Raw genomic sequence first — 18,968 nt, forward strand, 5'->3', positions numbered from 1 at the left:
CTAAGGAGTTTTTTAGGATAACATTTTACAGAATAGAGCTAAGCACATGCATAATCCTAGAGGAATACCTGGTTCAGTCTTCTATCCAACAGACAAATTCACATTTCAGCAGGAAAATAACCTAAAGCACAAGGCCAAATATACACTGGAGTTGCTTACCAAGACAACATTGAATGTTCCTGAGTGACCTAGTTACAATTTAGCCTTAAATCAGCTTGAAAATCTATGGCAAGACTTGAAAATAGCTGTCTAGCAATGATCAACGACCAACTTGACAGAGCTTGAAGAATTTTAAGAATAATGCACAAATATTGTACAAATCAGGTGTGCAAAGCTCTTAAGAGAGTAAGCCAGAAAAATTCACTACTGTAATTACTGACAAAAGTGATTCTAACATGTATTGGTATTGATATAGATATTTCTGTATTTAATTTCAATACATTTGCAAAAGATTTCTAAAAATACGACACGTGTAAATTCATTTGCTTAGGCAAAACATATGTATTTGTTTTATTGTGGCATGGTGTCAGTGAGATTTGAACCTATTTGCTCTCTATCCATGGAATTAATCCACTATGCCACCAGAAAAACATGCCATGTTTTTTTATCTCAGAAAAAGCTGTTCATTTTTAGTCTATTCACACAGACTCTGTTTCAAATGAAACAGGCCCTTATTAAGATCAGATGTGGCCAACTAATGGACAAACTTAACACATTTAACAAGATATAATTTTTTTGTTGTTGTTGATGCCGAGAACGGAATGTATACGTTTTAAATACTTTAAAAAAAAAACATTACTAAGGTTTTCTTCAGTTTTTTTATGGAAAGTTTTCTTAAAGTTCCGAGAACATGACTTTAAATAGAACCATGAGGAAACCTGTAGAAAATGTATTGCTGAAGTTCTGAAATTCCCATAGAAGAAAAGTGTTTGTTAACATTCTCTGAACAATTTGAGAACATTACTTTCAATAGAACCATGAGGAAACATTATGGGAAGGTTGTATGCAAAATAACCATAGGACCACTACGCTCTCACCAAATTCTAAGAAACACATGGTTCTCAGAATGTTATGTGCCAACTGGGGTGTGCTTCACAACGGTAATGTTACTCATTCATTGACACATTGGCATCATTGATGCTGATAGGATGTGTGTGAAGACAGTAATGGTACAGGTACAAGGTTGGAATTATGCACTGACACTTGAGGTTTGTCCTGTAAAGATAATGGTCTGGGCTAACATTTTAAACACATATGGGGTCATCTAGGCTGCCTGTGTGAGCAACTAGGTTTGAACCCAGGTAATCTGTGTGCAACAAGACTGTGCTAGCCTGTTGAGCTAAAGTCTAGGCATTCGCTTAGGGAGATAACACAAGTCTTCAGGACTCAGGAAACTGAAAAGTGCTGCATCAGATGACCCAGCCTCCACAATTGTCTGACCTCAACCCAATTGAGATGGTTTGGGATGAGTTGGACCGCAGAGTGAAAGAAAATCATCCAGAAAGTACTCAGCATATGTGGGAACTCCTTCAAGATTGTTGGAAAATCTTGCCAGGTGAAGCTGGTTGAGAGAATGCCAAGAGTGTGTAAAGCTGTCATCAAGGCAAAGGGTGGCTACTTTGAAGAATCTCAAATATAAAATATATTTGGATTTGTTTAACACTTTCTTGGTAACTACATGATTGCATATGTGTTATTTCATAGTCTTCACTATTATTCTACAATGTAGAAAATAGTACAAAATAAAGAAAAACCCTTGAATGAGTAGGTGTGTCCAAACTTTTGACTGGTACTGTATGCATTTTTGAAGGGCATTTTTACTTTTAATTAGACAGATAAGATTTAGAATCAACAGGGGAGACAGATTAGGAGGAGACAAATTTGGGAAAGATGGAGAGGGGGATTGAACCCCAGGTTTGAACTCCAGGGTTGAACCCCAGTACCAGGTTTTCCTGTATGTGGGCCTGCATAAAGGATTGTTGAGAGGAGTTACATCGCTGTGGGAAAGTTTGTGTAAGTCACCCCGTGATTGGTGGGACTTATTCAACAGTCATGAAGAAGCTTCCAGATCTAGACCAGGATCCAATATTGTAGTCAGCCTTCTGGAATATTCTTAGAACATTCTCGATGTAGCGGAGGTGAGTCGGACTCACGTTCTTGTGATGAGGTAGCCCTGCCTGCGACTTCAAAACCAGTGTCACCATCTAATGCATTGATATTCATAGTCGGAGTCCCTGCAGTTGGGTTGCCAAATGTATTTATTTATTTTGGGAACAAAACATTTACACTACAGATTATTGTATGGGACAATATACAAACGTTTTTGAGAAAGATCATTTGACAAATGTAATTTTATTGAGTAAAGGTATTTATAGGTTTCTTTTCAATTTGATAAGAGATGATAATGCAATTAATAAAAGGTTGTGTCATTAGATTTGGAGTGGAGTTGCAAGAAATTCTGGTGGGAAAAAAAATGAGGTCCCTGCTGAAAAAGTTTGACTACCAATGCTCTAATGGTTAAGATGTTAGTTACCGAGCGGGAGACTGGGGTTCAGATCTCAGGTCATCAGTGGCAGAGATGGAAGGTATTACATCACCACACATACTAGTCTGCCAGAGGACAATAGAATGGTTACTTTGCTCTCTGTTTTATATTTTTGTCAGCTATTTAATTATAGACAGTATATAGAAGGGAAGAGAGGAGCTGGTAGCAGTGATTCCTGGATTCAAACCTACCACATGCGGTCACGAGCATACGCGTGCTGATAGCAGTGGTGTTAACCACTAAACCACTCCAGTCCAGGCCATGTGGAAAGATTACTTGTATGGAATACAAACTGGGTGGCAGTGTGGCTGACCCGAGGCTCATTGAAAGTGGTTTATTTGTATTTACATTTTTTGGGGGTGTATTTTCTCTCCAATTTCGTGATATCCAATTGTGAACTTGACGAGAAAGGCGAAGGTCGAGTCATGCGTCCTCCGAAACATGACCCGCCAAACCGCGCTCCTTAACACCCGCCCGCACCAATGTGTCGGAGGAAACACAGTTGAACTGACAACCAAAGTCAGCCTACAGGTGCCCGGGTCACCACGAGGAGTCGCTAGAGCGCAATGAGCCAAGTAAAGCCCCCCACCTGGCCAAACCGACCCCTAACCCGGAATACGCTGGGCCAATTGTGTGCCCCCCTATGGGACTCCTGGTCATGGCCGGTTGTGACACAGCCTGGGATCGAACCCGGGTCTGCATTGACGCCTCACGCACTGCGAGGAAAGTGGTTTTAGTGAGAGAGAATGAGACAGTGCAATAATGATATGATAAGAAAGATGGTCATTTATCAAATTTAGCTGAATATACCTACAGGGTGCCGTGAACACTGGTTACACTGGCCAAACTAAAGGGAAGAAAGAGCCAACAGCACACTAACAACACTATCAAATACTCAGCTAACACTATCAAATACTCCGCTAACAACACTATCAAATACTCAGCTAACACTATCAAATACTCCGCTAACAACACTATCAAATACTTCGCTAACAACACTATCAAATACTCTGCTAACAACCCTATCAAATACTCTGCTAACAACCCTATCAAATACTCTGCTAACAACCCTATCAAATACTCTGCTAACAACCCTATCAAATACTCTGCTAACAACCCTATCAAATACTCTGCTAACAACCCTATCAAATACTCTGCTAACTACCCTATCAAATACTCTGCTAACAACACTGTCAAATAAACAGCTAACAACAGGAAAAAGACCAGATGTGGTGCTCTCTCAAATCTGGGAATAACACATGACAGTTAAAGAGGCTGTACAGAATTTCTGACAGAAACAATTAGTAACTTAGCTTCCATTGTGTACTGTGTATTCAAGTTACACGAATACAGACGATCCCACCTTGTAGGACGAGTCAATGATTCCATTCAAAACTCATACTAAATGGAATCTAATTGCCCTTCAACCACCCCCCCAGCCCCCCTCTCTTTTTTCCAAAAGCTTTTATCCACCTCACTATCTCACCTTAAAAAAATACCATGGGTATTGATGAGTACATGCCTAAGGGACAGACCCCCCCCAAAACAATGTTTCTCATTAGTGATCAGGAGAGAACTAGTTCTGAACAATACGCACAGTCACCAGACTTATGCATTCACAAATGAAGAAGACAAGGGCATTATATAAGGGGGGCGAGAAGGAACAACAGCCAAAAAGCAGGAGAAGAAGGACAAGAAGATAAGGAGAGAACCGAAAAGAAGGAAAGATGGCTCGCCGATCCCAGGGTACCAAACTCCACTTAGCAGGTGAGATGAAATGTGTGTGTTTAGTCCGTGTGTGAGTTTTTGATGGAGGCAAATTGACTAAAGCCAAACCTCTCTCTTTCTCTCTCACCTCTAGTTCTGTGTCTAGTTGTGTCCTGTCATGCCATTGGCCTTAGTGACCTAATGGAGAGAGCTTCCCAGCGATCAGACAAGCTTCACTCACTCAGCACTTCCCTCACCAAGGACCTGGTCAGTAACAACCATCCCAGCTAGCACATTTGGTTCCTTGGAAGTTGTGGGAACGTATGATTTTGGTTTCACATTGGTTGTGGGAACGAAGTCATACGTTTCCTGACCGGTAAAACTGAACGCTTTTTAAATGTTCTGAGAACAGAGGTGAAAATGTTGCCTTTTCTGGGAACATTCATCTTTAGGTTGCAGGGACGTTCAGAGAACATTTTTGCTCTGGTTCCTTGAAAGTTTTCCTGGGAGGTTTTATTAACGCTCTGAGAACTAAAATGATAGGTTATTTGTAGGATTTTGAATAACTTCCTTAAAACTTTCACTGAATATTTCAATAACACTTTCAGATTATTTTGGGTAAACTTTGTTTTAGCTCCAATCCCAGATGTGGCACATGGAAATGCATTTCCTTTGGCATTCATCATGCAGTACGTTTCAAACCTATAATCATCCGTCCTCTATCTGTGGAATTTGTCCACTGCACCACCAGGATGGAGATAATATGCCATGTTTTTTTTTACGCATACAACGCTGTTAATTTTAGTCTATTCAAACAGAACCCATTTCTAAAGGAAACAAGCACTCATTAAGATCAGGTGGGGACAATTAGTACGCGCAGCAAACCCACCTGAACATGATTTTAAATAGACCCATGAGGAAACCTGTAGGAAACGTTATGCTGAAGAACTGAAATGAACATTCTCTGAACTATTTGAGAATATTCTCAATGCCAAACCAGTTTAAGAATGATAGAACATTTCAAAAAGGAAAATTAAATGTAACCACGTTTGAACTTTTAGGAAACGTCCTGTTAAAGTAATGAAATACCAAGAAATTATTGTTTTTTAAAATTCAAATCAAATTTATTTATATAGCCCTTCGTACATCAGCTGATATCTCAAAGTGCTGTACAGAAACCCAGCCTAAAACCCCAAACAGCAAGCAATGCAGGTGTTGAAGCACGTTGGATAGGAAAAACTCCCTAGAAAGGCCAAAACCTTGGAAGAAACCTAGAGAGGAACCAGGCTATGAGTCCTCTTCTGTCTGTGCCGGGTGGAGATTATAACAGAACATGGCCAAGATGTTCAAATGTTCACAAATTACCAGCATGGTCAAATAATAGGTCTGGGACAGGTAGCACGTCCGGTGAACAGGTCAGGATTCCATAGCCGCAGGCAGAACAGTTGAAACTGTAGCAGCAGCACGGCCAGGTGGACTGGGGACAGCAAGGAGTCATCATGCCAGGTAGTCCTGAGGCATGGTCCTAGGGCTCAGGTCCTCCGAGAGAGAGAAAGAAAGAGAGAATTAGAGAGAGCATACTTAAATTCACACAGGACACCGGATAAGACAGGAGAAGTACTCCAGATATAACAAACTGACCCTAGCCCCCCGACACATAAACTACTGCAGCATAAATACTGGAGGCTGAGACAGGAGGGGTCAGGAGACACTGTGGCCCCATCCGATGATACCCCCGGACAGGGCCAAACAGGAAGGATATAACAATAAAACAATAATAATTAAATAATTAAATGTGCTGAGAATGTTCCAAAGCCAAACAACTATCCTGCACCATTCCCAGAAAGTTGTGAGAAGGTTAATAACCATGGACAACCATGCACGTGTACTTGGATCTGTGTGCGCATGTGTATCTGTGTGTATACCTGGTCTGTTTGTGTTCAAGATGTATATATCGTGCGTTACATTATGTTCAGAGTATTGTGTCAGAGCATGTTCAACTTGAGTTAACTTTATGACCACTTTTGTGCCGTTCTCTCTCTCTCTCTCAGGACTCTCACTTCCCACCAATGGGACGAGTGATGATGCCACGCCCGTCTATGTGTCACACCTCCTCACTCCAGACACCCAAGGACAAGGAGCAAGCACTCAAAGTATCGGTCAGTAGAGCTCTGTGCTCTCCTCACTCATCTCTTTCACCTCTCTATTTAGTTATAATCTCTCCCCCTTCTCTCTTTACCCAATCTACCTGCTTGAGTACTTCATTGATAAAATCTACAGCCCTGTCCAGCAACAACATCTAGCACCTAGGCACAGATCTGAGAGGATTGGAGAGCTGGGAGCAATATGCATCCAGCAGTCTTAGATTAGTGGAGTCGTGGAGATGAAGGAAAGGAGACAAGGAGAGGAAGCCCCCTAACTCAGATGTACCCTTCCTCTCCTCTCACTCTAGATTTGTCTCCTCCCTGTGGTGTATCTATGTTAGTATTCACTCCGTTCTAAAAGAGCAGCGCATTTAACAACCTGCACAAGGCCTTCCTTGACTAAACCCCCAATGCCTAGTCCCTACTCCTACTCCCTGTCATGCCCTGACCTTAGAGAGCCTTTTTTATGTCTCTTTTTGGTTTGGTCAAGATGTGATTTGGGTGGGCATTCTATGTCCTTTATTTCTATGATTTGTGTTTCTATGTGTTGGCCGGGTATGGTTCTCAATCAGGGACAGCAGTCTATCGTTGTCTCTGATTGGGAATCATACTTAGGTAGCCCCCTCCTCCCCCCTCCTTTCAGTGTGGGTAGTTGACTTTGTTAGTTGCACTATAGCCATCTTAAGCGTCACGGTCGTTTCCTTGGCTACATTTTCTATAAATAAGAGGAATATGTACGCTCACCACGCTGCACCTTGGTCCGCTTCTTATGATGCTCCCCTTCGTCGAGCTTGATTAAGACCTTTTGTGTTGGAGCGTTGCACTCAGTAAAACTGCATGAGCATTCTACAGCGTGCAGGATCTATCTTTCTTTCATGACTGTGTTCGTCAGGAGAATGAGCTGATCTCCCTGGCTCGCTCCCTCCTCCTGGCCTGGAACGATCCCCTGCTGCTGCTCTCCTCAGAGGCGCCCACTCTGCCACACCCCTCCAATGGCGACATCAGCAGTAAGATCAGGGAACTGCAGGACTACTCCAAGAGCCTGGGAGATGGACTGGACATAATGGTCAACAAGGTGGGTGACTCATGCTGTGTATCTGTTTTTGTGTGAAGCATACCAAACTGTTTATGTACTAGTGGGTTTAGTTCAACAATTGAACACTGTGTGCAAGGTGACAAACTTGTGGCACTATCTTCTGCTTTAAAAGAAAATGTATCTTTCTCTATAGATGGGACCCTCCTCCCAGTACATTTCTTCAATCCCCTTCAAGGGTGGAGACCTCGGCAATGACAAGACCTCCCGCCTCATCAACTTCCACTTCCTCATGTCCTGCTTCCGCAGGGACTCCCACAAAATCGACAGTTTCCTCAAGGTCCTTCGATGCCGGGCCACCAAAATGCGACCAGAAGCATGTTAGGAGAAAATGGCAGGCATTTTGGTTCTGGATTGTTCCATTTTCAAACTGATAGTGAAAATGGGGTAGCCATTTGAAGGAGAATTCAGGGGATTGTTTGTTGAGTTTGATTTTGTGAAATGACTAATGCTGCCATCTACATCACATTTGGACTATTCATTGACTATACGTTGTATTCAACCTGTTATCTGAACCACATTTTACCATACAACTTAAGGTTGTTTTATGTTCGGTAATGCATTTCATCAAAAATATGCAACCTAATATTGGCACTTATCATATTCAATGATTTATATAGATAACAAAGGATCCCTCCAAGTCATTCTTAGTAGATACAGAGGGCTGATAGTTGACCAATGACCGTCATGATAACATTTTAGAATATGATTTCTCAAGTCACTTATATAACTTCTCTTATACTATACACAATGTACTGTTTCACTAAATACCAAATAAAATCTTTATTGCATTATAAAACATGAATACTTGCAGTCCAACCAGAGCTGTAGATCACTTCAAACCGTGAAACAGGGTTCGAACTTTCTGCGGCCCGTCTGTGTGTCCTTGTTATTACTGTCGGTGTATGATGAGAGAGATGTGAAAAGCTGACTCCTCTCCTGGCCGCTCCGTAACCTGACACCTGCTCGCCATATTTGACAGCTCTGCTCTAGTCAAGAGGATGAAGCAAAACCAGAGCGCAGCCTACCGTGCCAGCGCGAGTTGACATGTCAGACTATGACGTGTCAGTGCAGCAGCTCAATGATCTGTGTGCCAACGGTGACGGTTACTACAGCATGCCAATACACCGTGTCGTCGAGGTGTTTCCCCGAGAGATATGTTGGAAACGCATGCGTTTCATTTGCGTGAGTTCAATGTGTCAATGAAATGTTCATTCTAAACTTTATAGATGGGTATAAGGCTATTTGATCAACTTTGGTCTTGGCAACACTTATCTGAAGCATAGCCTAAGTGCATCCACACTGATTGTACAAAACATTAAGAAAACCTGCTCTTTCCATGACAGCCTGACCAGGTGAATCCATAATCCCTTATTGGAGGTCACTTGTTAAACCCACTTCAATCAGTGTAGATGAATGGGAGGAGACGGGTTAAAGGAGGATGTTTAAGCCTTGAGACAATTGAGACTTGGATTGTGTGTGCCATTGAGGGTGAATGGGCAAGACAAAAGACTGAAGTAGCTTTGAACGGGTTATGGTAGTAGATGCCAGGCACACCAGTTTGTGTGTCAAGAACTGCAATGCTGCTGGGTTTTTCACACTCAATGGTTTCCTGTCTGTAATTTGAGGGCATGAAACAAATCTATTTAAGCCATTTTTAATTCAGGATGTAACACAACAAAATGTGAAATAAGTCAAGGGGTATGAATACTTTCCGAAGGCACTGTACCTGCCTGTATACAGTACCACTCCAGGTTCGTGACAGTTATGACACCTACGGTACTTTGTTGCACACGAGTTGGTGAAGTGCAGGCCGATGGAACAAAACACTTTGAGCGATAGTGTCTAGCCACCTCTTTCTTTTAAAATAAAACAAAGATGGGAAGGGTAAGGTAACAGTGTATTGTTGTGGCGTCCGCCTCTGGATGAGATCAGTGGAATAGAATACAATGCATCACAGTACATGACATTATCGAGCGAAGATGATGAAGAAGGGCTTTTGTGGTCTAATGGGATGACTCCGTTTCAACACGATCACTCTAGGGATGGTTGCAGAGTCGACTTCAGAAGAATCAATTATTTTAATAGATTTTTGGCAGCGTGCATTTAGAAACTGGAAATTTAGTTGAATTCAAAATGCAGAATTGTCTCAACTTAGAAATAAATTAAATACATTTTGATGCAACATTTTATCCCGGTATGTGATGTAATATTTTATCCTTATTTGTTGCAATATTGCATCCTATTAGTTGATGCTATATTGTGTCCCGTTCTCTCTGACCTCTAGCCCCTCTCCCCGTCCCTCAGGTAAAGTGTATGTCTACTGCAGAGAGGGCTACAGCCGCTCCCCGAAGCCGGTCATCGCATACCTGATGCTGCGCCACAGGATGGACGTTCTCTCCGCCCAGTCCATGGTACGACTGAAGAGAGAGATCAACCCTAACAACGGCTTCATGCGGCAGCTGTGTCGCCTCAATGAGACGCTGGCGGCCGAAGGAAAGTTCTAGAACCAATTCCAGTTTTGGCCGGAGGGGGTTTCTTTCCCTTGTACCCTTACCTTACAAGTATATACAAATAAACAGACACGTGAAAGTGTGTAGGTATTCAGGACATCTGAAAAGTATGTACCTGTAGATGTACACAGACACACACATTCACTGTCTGCCATCCTTGTTTTGTAGGCTGGCTCAAGCATGACTTGTCCTTTGATTTCTATTCAGACAGGCATTGTATACAAGTGGATCCTCGCACTCCGGAACAATGCTGCTACCATTCCTACAACTCCCCCTCAGTCTCTCTCCATCCAACCTTGACCCAATTCCTTCAGTCAGTCACACTGCCAGTCTTGTCTAGCCTCTGTGCTGTGTAGCTTCCATCTACTCGTCAAGGTGATTTCTAGCGAACCATTGAATGGTTATGTTGTCAGGTTTGCTTTTCCTCCTGTTCCATCGAGTGTCTAAAAGAGAAATAGTTCTCATTTTGTTGTAGCATGTATTTTTTTTTGCACACATTTATGAGAAACTGTGTGATGGTTAACATAGTGAGGCCTACAGTCTTACTGAGATCATGCTATATTCTTACACACACACACACACACACACACACACACACACACACACACACACACACACACACACACAAGGACTAAACTAAGACCCCTGGCCAATTGTTTGTATGACAGACAGAACAGATGGGAGTGGGAGGACTATCATATGTGAGCTTCCCATTGCCAGTAACACAGATCATGTGAAACACCAAATGAATGATCTAGCCAATTCACTGTATTCACCGTTTTTTTATGTTCTACGATGTAAACACTGCAAGAATGGTAAACACTACCAGATATTTGGTTACTTCTTAGTTAGAGACTTATGTAGTTAACCTATGAACTGTATATTAAAATGTACAATTTTGATGTCTTATTGTATGTAGGCTATGAAATATGATTGAAGATAAACAGAAATGCATTTGTTTTTGTATCTGCACGTGATTGACGTGTTTTTCTCCATTACTGAATCTTTATGCAAAGTAAGTGCTGTGTACATATCGGTTCTTGTGAGCACAGAAGCGCAATTTTTACTGACAAACACTGGTCCGTGCACTTTGTCCCAAACAAGGTCCTGTCGTTGTTCTCTCTTTTCACGATACAGCGCCATAGGGCTCTGGTCAACGGAATAGGGCGCCATTTGGGACAAGCCTAAAGATGAGCTTCCATCATATTGTCGTCACCCGTATTTTTCAAACATTGCAGATGAAGGGGAGGAGACGAGCAGAGGGCAGTAAGTAAATTAAGTCATTTGGGACATTCATCAGTTTGTCCTGGTGAGGGCGCTGTGGTAAGATGACAAAAGAGCAGCTGCATATTATATCTCAGGTTTAATAGTTTGCGCCAACTGAACATAGTCAAACTGTTATTTAGCTGTTTTTGTTTAATTGCCTGTTTTGTTTGAAAGAAGAAACCAGAAATTACAGATAGTATTTCTTATTTAGTTTGGTTGTTATTTTTTCAAATTGTAATTCTTCAGTGAATACCAGGTATACTGACAATACTTAAACAGTTGTGGAGAGGTTCTGTTATTGACCAGCATGGTATGGAGTCCACTATACCTTTATGAGAGCAGCAGAATATCAGGCTGGACAACATTTGGTGTTCTCCGTCTGTATCAACTGGGGCTGGCTCTGCTGATACTCATGTAATGCCTGCATACCGTTAGGAATGGGATAGGATGAGGGTAACTGGACCTGTATTCAGCAAGCGTCTCAGAGTAGTGGTAGGTAACAACACACCCGCCACGCTGATCCTCAACACAGGGGCCCCTCAGGGGTCTGTGCTCAGACTCTGGGTTCGCGCCCAGGCTCTGTCGTAACCGGCCGCGACCGGGAGGTCTGTGGGGCGACGCACAATTGGCCTAGCGTCGTCCGGGTTAGGGAGGGATTGGCCGGTAGGGATGTCCTTGTCTCATCTAGCACCAGCGACTCCTGTGGCGGGCCGGGCGCAGTGCGCGCTAACCAAGGTTGCCAGGTGCACAGTGTTTCCTCCGACACATTGGTGCGGCTGGCTTCTGGGTTGGATGCGCGCTGTGTTAAGAAGCAGTGCGGCTTGGTTGGGTTGTGTATCGGAGGACGGATGACTTTCAACTGAAAATTTGTGGGTAAAACTGAAAAAGCATGTGTGAGCAAGGAGGCCTACAAACCTGACCAGCTCTGTCAGAAGGAATGGGCCAAAATTCACCCAACTTATTGGGTCAAAACATTTCACCCAAGTTAAACAATTTAAAGGCAAATACTAATCTAATCTGACCCACTGGGAATGAAATAAATAATTCTCTACTATTATTCTGACATTTCACATTCTGAAAATAAAGTGGTGATCCTAACTGACCTAAGACAGGAATTTCTTTACTAAATTTCTTTACTAAATGTCACGAACTGTGAAAAACTGAGTTTAAATGTATTTGGCTAAGGTGTATGTAAACTTCCGACTTCAACTGTAACTCTGCAAAGTTGGTTTGCATTGGAGAGAGTCTCAGTCTTAAATCATTTTCCACACACTGTCTGTGCCCGTATTTAGTTTTCATGCTAGTGAGGGTTGAGAATCCACTCTCACATAGGTCTGTGGTTGCAAAGGGCATCAGTGTCTTAACAGATTGAGGTGCCAAGGCAGGATACTCTGAGTATCCCGCCCAATCCAGAAATCTGGCGGTGGCTTCTGATTACATTCAATTTTCACAGAACCGCTTGTTGCAATTTTGGTGAGGCTCTCTTTGTTCAGATATCGCTAAGTGGACTGGAGACAGGGCATGAAAGGGATAACGAATCCAGTTGTTCGTCTCATCCGTTTCGGGAAAGTACCAGTGTAATTGTGCACCCAACTCACTCAGGTGAATCGCTTTATCACATTTGACATTGTCCGTAAGCTTGAGTTCATTTGCACACCAAAAAATAATTCAATGATGGAAAGACCCGTGTGTTGTCCTTGTTATGCAGACAGAGAAGAGCTCCAACTTCTTAATCATAACCTTAATTTTGTTCCGCACATTGAATATAGTTGCGGAGAGTCCCTGTAATCCTAGATTCAGATCATTCAGGCAAGAAAAAACATCACCCAGATAGGCCAGTCGTGTGAGAAACTCGTCATCATGCAAGCAGTCAGACAAGTGAAAATGGTCAGTAGAGAGAACTTTTAGCTCATCTTTCAATTCAAAACATGTCAATACTTTGCCCCTTGATAACCAGCACACTTTGGTATGTTGTAAAAGCGTTACATGGTCACTGCCCATATCATTTCTGCATAGCGCAGAAAATACACAAGAGTTCAGGGGCCTTGCTTCAACAACGTTAACCATTTTCACTGTAGTGTCCAAAACAACTTTCAAGCCGTCAGGCATTCCCTTGGCAGGAAGAGCCTCTCGGTGGATGCTGCAGTGAACCCAAGTGGCATCAAGAAACAACTGCTTGCACACGCATTACAGTACCACTCCACTATGTCTCCCTGTCATGGCTTTTACGCCATCAGTACAGATAAACACATCTTGACCACCAAAGTCCATTTGATGTCACAAAGCTGTCTAGTACTTTAAAAATATCCTCTCCTGTTGTCCTGGTTTCCAGAAGAGGATGTCTTCCTTAATTGGCCCCCCATAAACGTACCGGACATATACCAGGAGCTGTGCCAGGCCCGCCACGTCTGATGACTCATCCAGCTGTAACGCATAGAATTCACTGGCTTGTATTTGAAGCAGTAATTGTTTCAAAACATCTCCTGCCATGTCACTGATGTGTCATGAAACAGTGATGAAGGCATTGTCTGTATCCTGTTTTTGACCTTTTCCCCCAGCATTGTTCCAGCCATATCCACGGCAGCAGGAAGAATTAAGTCCTCCACAATAGTATGGGGCTTGCCTGTCCTAGCCACTTGGTAGCTCACCATATAAGATGCTTCTAGCCCCTTCTTAATGTTATCTGTTGCTTTTATAAGCGTCTTACTACTCAAAAGTAATTCATTCCCGCTCCAAAAATTCCTGTGGCTTATTTTTCAAATGGGCATGTTTTGTTTCTAAATGCCTGCGAAGGCATTTCATCGAGTTGTGAGATAGTACTTTTGCACATATCACACACTATGGCTGAGGAAAGGCACTACTCCCAATATAAGTGAACCCCAAATCAATGTAATTCTCATCATATTTGTGCCTCTCCGATGGTCCAATGTCCCTGTCTGTTGTTAGGTGCTTTCCCGGGTAAGGGGGCAGTAGCTCTTCGGCTGCATCAGATTCACATCCGTCAGTGTCCATGCTAGCTGGGCTAACAACAAATGTAGAATTACTGATGCTAGCATTGGATGTGCTTGTGGAAGCAGAACAGCTTGTGTTGTCATCAGGTGCAGGTGTAGTACTGCTGGTAGTAGCAGTACTACCTACCAGTAGAGCTGGTATGTGTCTCTATGGACACAAGCCTTTTTTGAACCATTTATCCCTTTTCGAGCAAACGGAATGTAGCTGCTGGCTACATAAGGACCGTTAGTGAAATTCCCGCGAGAGAGTAACGGTTAATGTGATTGATGTTAATTATTTGACTAGGCTACCTGTTTTTGACATTGTGTTATTTCACTGAACACTAGATTATTTTAGGCAGTGAAACGAGGCTACACAGGCGAGAAAGAAAAGAAAAAAAAATCACCCAAATGTATCACCCCGTTGGAAAATGTAAATAACTGTTTGAAAACGTGATTTCTTGTTTGTTACATCAACATAGCTCAGGCAGTAGGAAGCTCTCATCCATTTATATGCAGATGATAATCTTCTACACAACTGGCCCCTCCCTGGATTTTGTCTTAAAACGCTCTAAAACTAACTTTTTAGTGTCCAACAAGCTTTCTCTGCACTTAAACTTGCTCTGAACACCTACAAAACAAAGGTCATGTGGTTTGGTAAGAAGAATGCCCCTCTCCCCACCGGTGTGATTACTACCTCTGAGGGTTTAGAGCTTGAGGTAGTCACCTCATACAAGTACTTGGAAGTATGGCTAGATGGCCTTCTCTCAGCACAAAATTACATCTAGACTTGGTTTCCTCTATCTTAATTGCTCCTCTTTCACCCCAGCTGCCAAATTAACCTTGACTCAGATTACCATCCTACCCATGCTAGATTATGGAGACGTAATTTATAGATCAGCAGGTAAGGGTGCTCTCGAGCGGCTAGATGTTCTTTACCATTCGGCCATCAGATTTGCCACCAATGTTCCTTATAGGACACATCACTGCACTCTATGCTCCTCTGTAAACTGGTAATCTCTGTATACCCATCGCAAGACCCACTGGTCTTGTTGCTCATTTATAAAACCCTCTTAGGCCTCACTCCTCCCTATCTGAGATATCTACTGCAGCCCTCATCCTCCACATATGACACCAGTTCTGACAGTCACATTCTGTTAATGGTCCCCAAAGCGCACACATCCCTGATTCTTTTCAATTTGCTGCAGTTAGCGACTGGAACGAGCGACTGGAACGAGCTGCAAAAAAACCTCAAACTGGACAGTTTTATCTCCATCTCTTCATTCAAAGACTCGATCACTCTTACTGACAGTTGAGGCTGCTTTGCGTGATGTATTGTTGTCTCTACCTTCTTGCCCTTTTGCTGTTGTCCGTGCCCAGCAAATGTGTGTACCCTGAGTTGTGCTGCTCCATGTTGTGCTGCTGCCATGTTGTTGTCATGTGTTGCAACCATGCTATGTTGTCGTCTTAGGTCTATGTAGTGTTGTGTTGTCTCTCTTGTCATGATGCGTGTTTTGTCCTATGTTTTTTTTTAATTGATTTTTATTTCTAATCCCAGCCACCATCCCCGTAGGAGGCCGTTCGCCTTTTGGTTGGCCGTCATTGTAAGTGAGAATTTGTTCTTAACCGACTTCCCTAGTTAAATAAAGGTTCAATAAAACTCGGGTCTGAAAATGTTGGAAACATTAACTTGCTTGACCTTGCTGTAGGTCTGTTACTGTACCTGCAATATGCTTAGTAGACTTCACTAGACAGTTTGCCATCTGGCTTTGTGATAAAACAAAAGGTTGTGGTTGAATTATTTCTGCCACTGTGTCTTCTTATCGTCTCGGCCTTTAGGCCTACAGTATATATCACGGTGACAAGGCATATGAATTAACATGTTGTAGAGCAAACACCACAATTATCACAACACATATGGCCTCGGCTTCCCCAGTGATTCTACCCATGCACCGCTACTGCTTATGTAACACCGTTTTGCATGTGTGTGTGTGTAGAGGGGGTTGGGCGGTATTGTTGTATGAGGCGTGAACGGCAGGCTATTTAGATTTGCAGAGTGAAGGAACTCGTGCTTGAATTAACCTGTGCCCAGGCACGTGCGCAAACACTGTACTGATGCCATGGACACTTCACTTTACTCAAACACTGGTTTCATTTTAACTACAGTCTCATACAGTACCTGCAAGGTTTCTAAGTGTGTGTTTGAGCACTAAGTAGTGTCCTTTTTTAATGTAATGCAATTTGATGTGTGTGTGTATATGTGAGAGCGAAAGTGTGTGTGCGCTATTTTTGTGCCCTTGTGGTGCTGCAAGCACTCTCCTCTCCTGAGCAGAAAAATCTGTAATGGATGTCTGAGTGAGGCTGTCAGCCTGTGTGTGTGTGTGTGTTTGCATTACTCTGTGAACTCAGATGTTTGCAATCTGTCTGACGTGGTGAGGAGCCGAGAGAGCAGCTCTGTTTGCACAGTGAACAAGGGCAGGGAGCGAGGTGGGAAAGACAGGCTGGTGATTGGTGGAGAGGAAGACTGCCTTTATGACATCATCTCCTCCACAACAAATCTAAAGCAAACTCCCACCGAGTTCACAGGGCTGTACTTACTCAGGTTCAAGTTCAAAACAGAACCTGTATCAAGACAGATAAATACATACTCTTTATTAGATAAATATATTGCGAATAGACTAGCCCCAACTACCATACAAATATATAATTTTAAAACAAAACCTAATTTTATTTACAACTGTGCTGGTTGATTGTTTGGACCAGTCAGCCCAACACATATCGGACATAAGATAACACCCTCCATCAATAGAACATATGCAACGTGAACAGAATACTGGCTTGAGCAGCTGGTAACAGCAATCACATTAACTGAATTGTCTTGTGTGTTTGTGTCGTAGTAGTACACTGCTTGTACAATCCAATTTGATACTTAATTATTATTATTATTTTTTTAACATTTTAGTCTCTGACGACAACCCCTGAATTTTTATTTTGACTAAGAACCTTGGCACATTATAGCCACATGGGTTAACAACAGTAACGTTTAAATAACTGTAATACTTGTAGGACCTAGGCTGTGAAACCCTGATTACCGCATGAGGACACAAGAAAATAAGCAACGGCCGGTCTTGCGACCGGCATACAGAGAAGACCAGTTTACAGAAGCACCCAGTGCTTTCACTTGAGCTAAAATTGCGGTTTTATAAGAGAAAAAGTGTCAACAAGCGGCCATCAAAATGGAGGGGGAGAAAAAGATGAAAAACCACTAAAGTGCATCAACTTGCATAGTTATAACAAATGCTCGTCTCAAGCAATGATACCATAGGAAGAGATCATCTGTCCAAACGTTATGATTTTGTCGGCCATCTTGCACGTATCAAAGCCCAGTTAGGTGGCGGATATGGTGTAGCAGTAACACTCAACGCACGCCGGAGACCTGGGTTCAACCCCCGAGTCGTCCCTTCCAACTTCCTCCCTTCTCTGCCTCTGTATCACATTGTCATTTCTAAAACTCTTGGAATAAAGCTTGAAAAAAAGCTTAAGTTAAACACACTGAGGGGTACTGAATCTATAACCCGACAACCTACGGTCACATTCACTATCAAAACCTTTCTCTAAGGGAAAACCAAAATGAGAACTAATTAGAAAAGTAATTATATTAGGCTACCTCGATTTTTGAAACAGCATCTCCCGTTTTGTGCCTTCGTTAGGAACATGACCATAGCCGTGGGACGTAGGAATGCTGAACGTGCTGCAGCATCAACTGGTACATTTCCAAAATCAAATAATTATTCAACTAACCAAAATGAAACAAATAGTCCTGTTTGTACATAGGCCTAAATAAATACAATTATTCAAAATACTACACCAGAGAGGATAATGTAGCCACAGAGGATCAATATCTTAAAAAAAAAAAATTTAATAGCTGTGAATTGCTTTAATCACAAGCGTAGCAGTGTGCTTAATATCAAACCGCTGATTTTTAGCTGCTGTTTCCTGACAGCCGCAGCGCCACATTGGCCTTATATTTCAGAACAGTTTTGAAATCAAATGGTTATGGCTGAAAAGAGAAGACTCTAAAATCGATCTGTAGTTAGGCTACCAAAACCAATAGGCTCCCAATATTGAGAGACCAGCGGAGCGCATCTGCCATTAACCGTGAGTGGAAGCTATTCCCAGAAGCCCAGGCTTCACTAACGTCATCATTGGGGAGTTTGTGCCTCTGAATTATGATTTTTTAAATTTTTATATTTTGATTGTGTATTTTCTTTGTGTATTTCCTATGCTGCCTTGATTGTGTAATTGCTTGTCATGCAGGGCTGCCTTGGAAAAGACACCTTGTTCTCAAAATGGGACTCCACACTGCCTAAATAAATTACACTAATAGCATGTCAAATGAAGCAGATTTCCTGATCCCAAACCCCCGGCCTTTCATGATCACTTAGGTGAAAACAAAATCCTTTGTTCCCGGTCAGTAGATTCCAAATTCAAAAAGGCACTCGCACATCTGAGCTATCTTTGTTGGAGGTGCATGGTAACAATTGAATAAGATGAGAGAGGGAATAAATAAATAGCCCGCACACTGCTCTTTATTTATTAAGCTTTACGTATCGACCTTCGTCAGAGGTGACAAAGGCCTCGAGGCCGATAAGTAAAGCTTAATAAAGAGCAGTGATACCAGGAAGAGCAGTGTGCGGGTTTCCTCTTTTT

At 42.4% G+C, this 18,968-nt stretch overlaps 1 protein-coding gene across 1 annotated transcript; it reads left to right on the top strand.

Moving 5' to 3' along the window:
- Window positions 1-4,256: 4,256 nt before the first annotated feature.
- On the top strand, window positions 4,257-8,284 carry prl (prolactin; the record flags this gene model as incomplete). The annotated part of the gene is given in 5 exon segments (NM_001124733.1): window positions 4,257-4,312; window positions 4,407-4,519; window positions 6,304-6,411; window positions 7,289-7,471; window positions 7,626-8,284. Coding segments are annotated over 5 exon segments (633 nt in total). The 3' UTR covers window positions 7,815-8,284.
- Between the last annotated feature and the right edge of the window lie 10,684 nt (window positions 8,285-18,968).

This window comes from Oncorhynchus mykiss, chromosome 12, assembly GCF_013265735.2.
Source record: "Oncorhynchus mykiss isolate Arlee chromosome 12, USDA_OmykA_1.1, whole genome shotgun sequence".
NCBI lineage: Eukaryota > Metazoa > Chordata > Actinopteri > Salmoniformes > Salmonidae > Oncorhynchus > Oncorhynchus mykiss.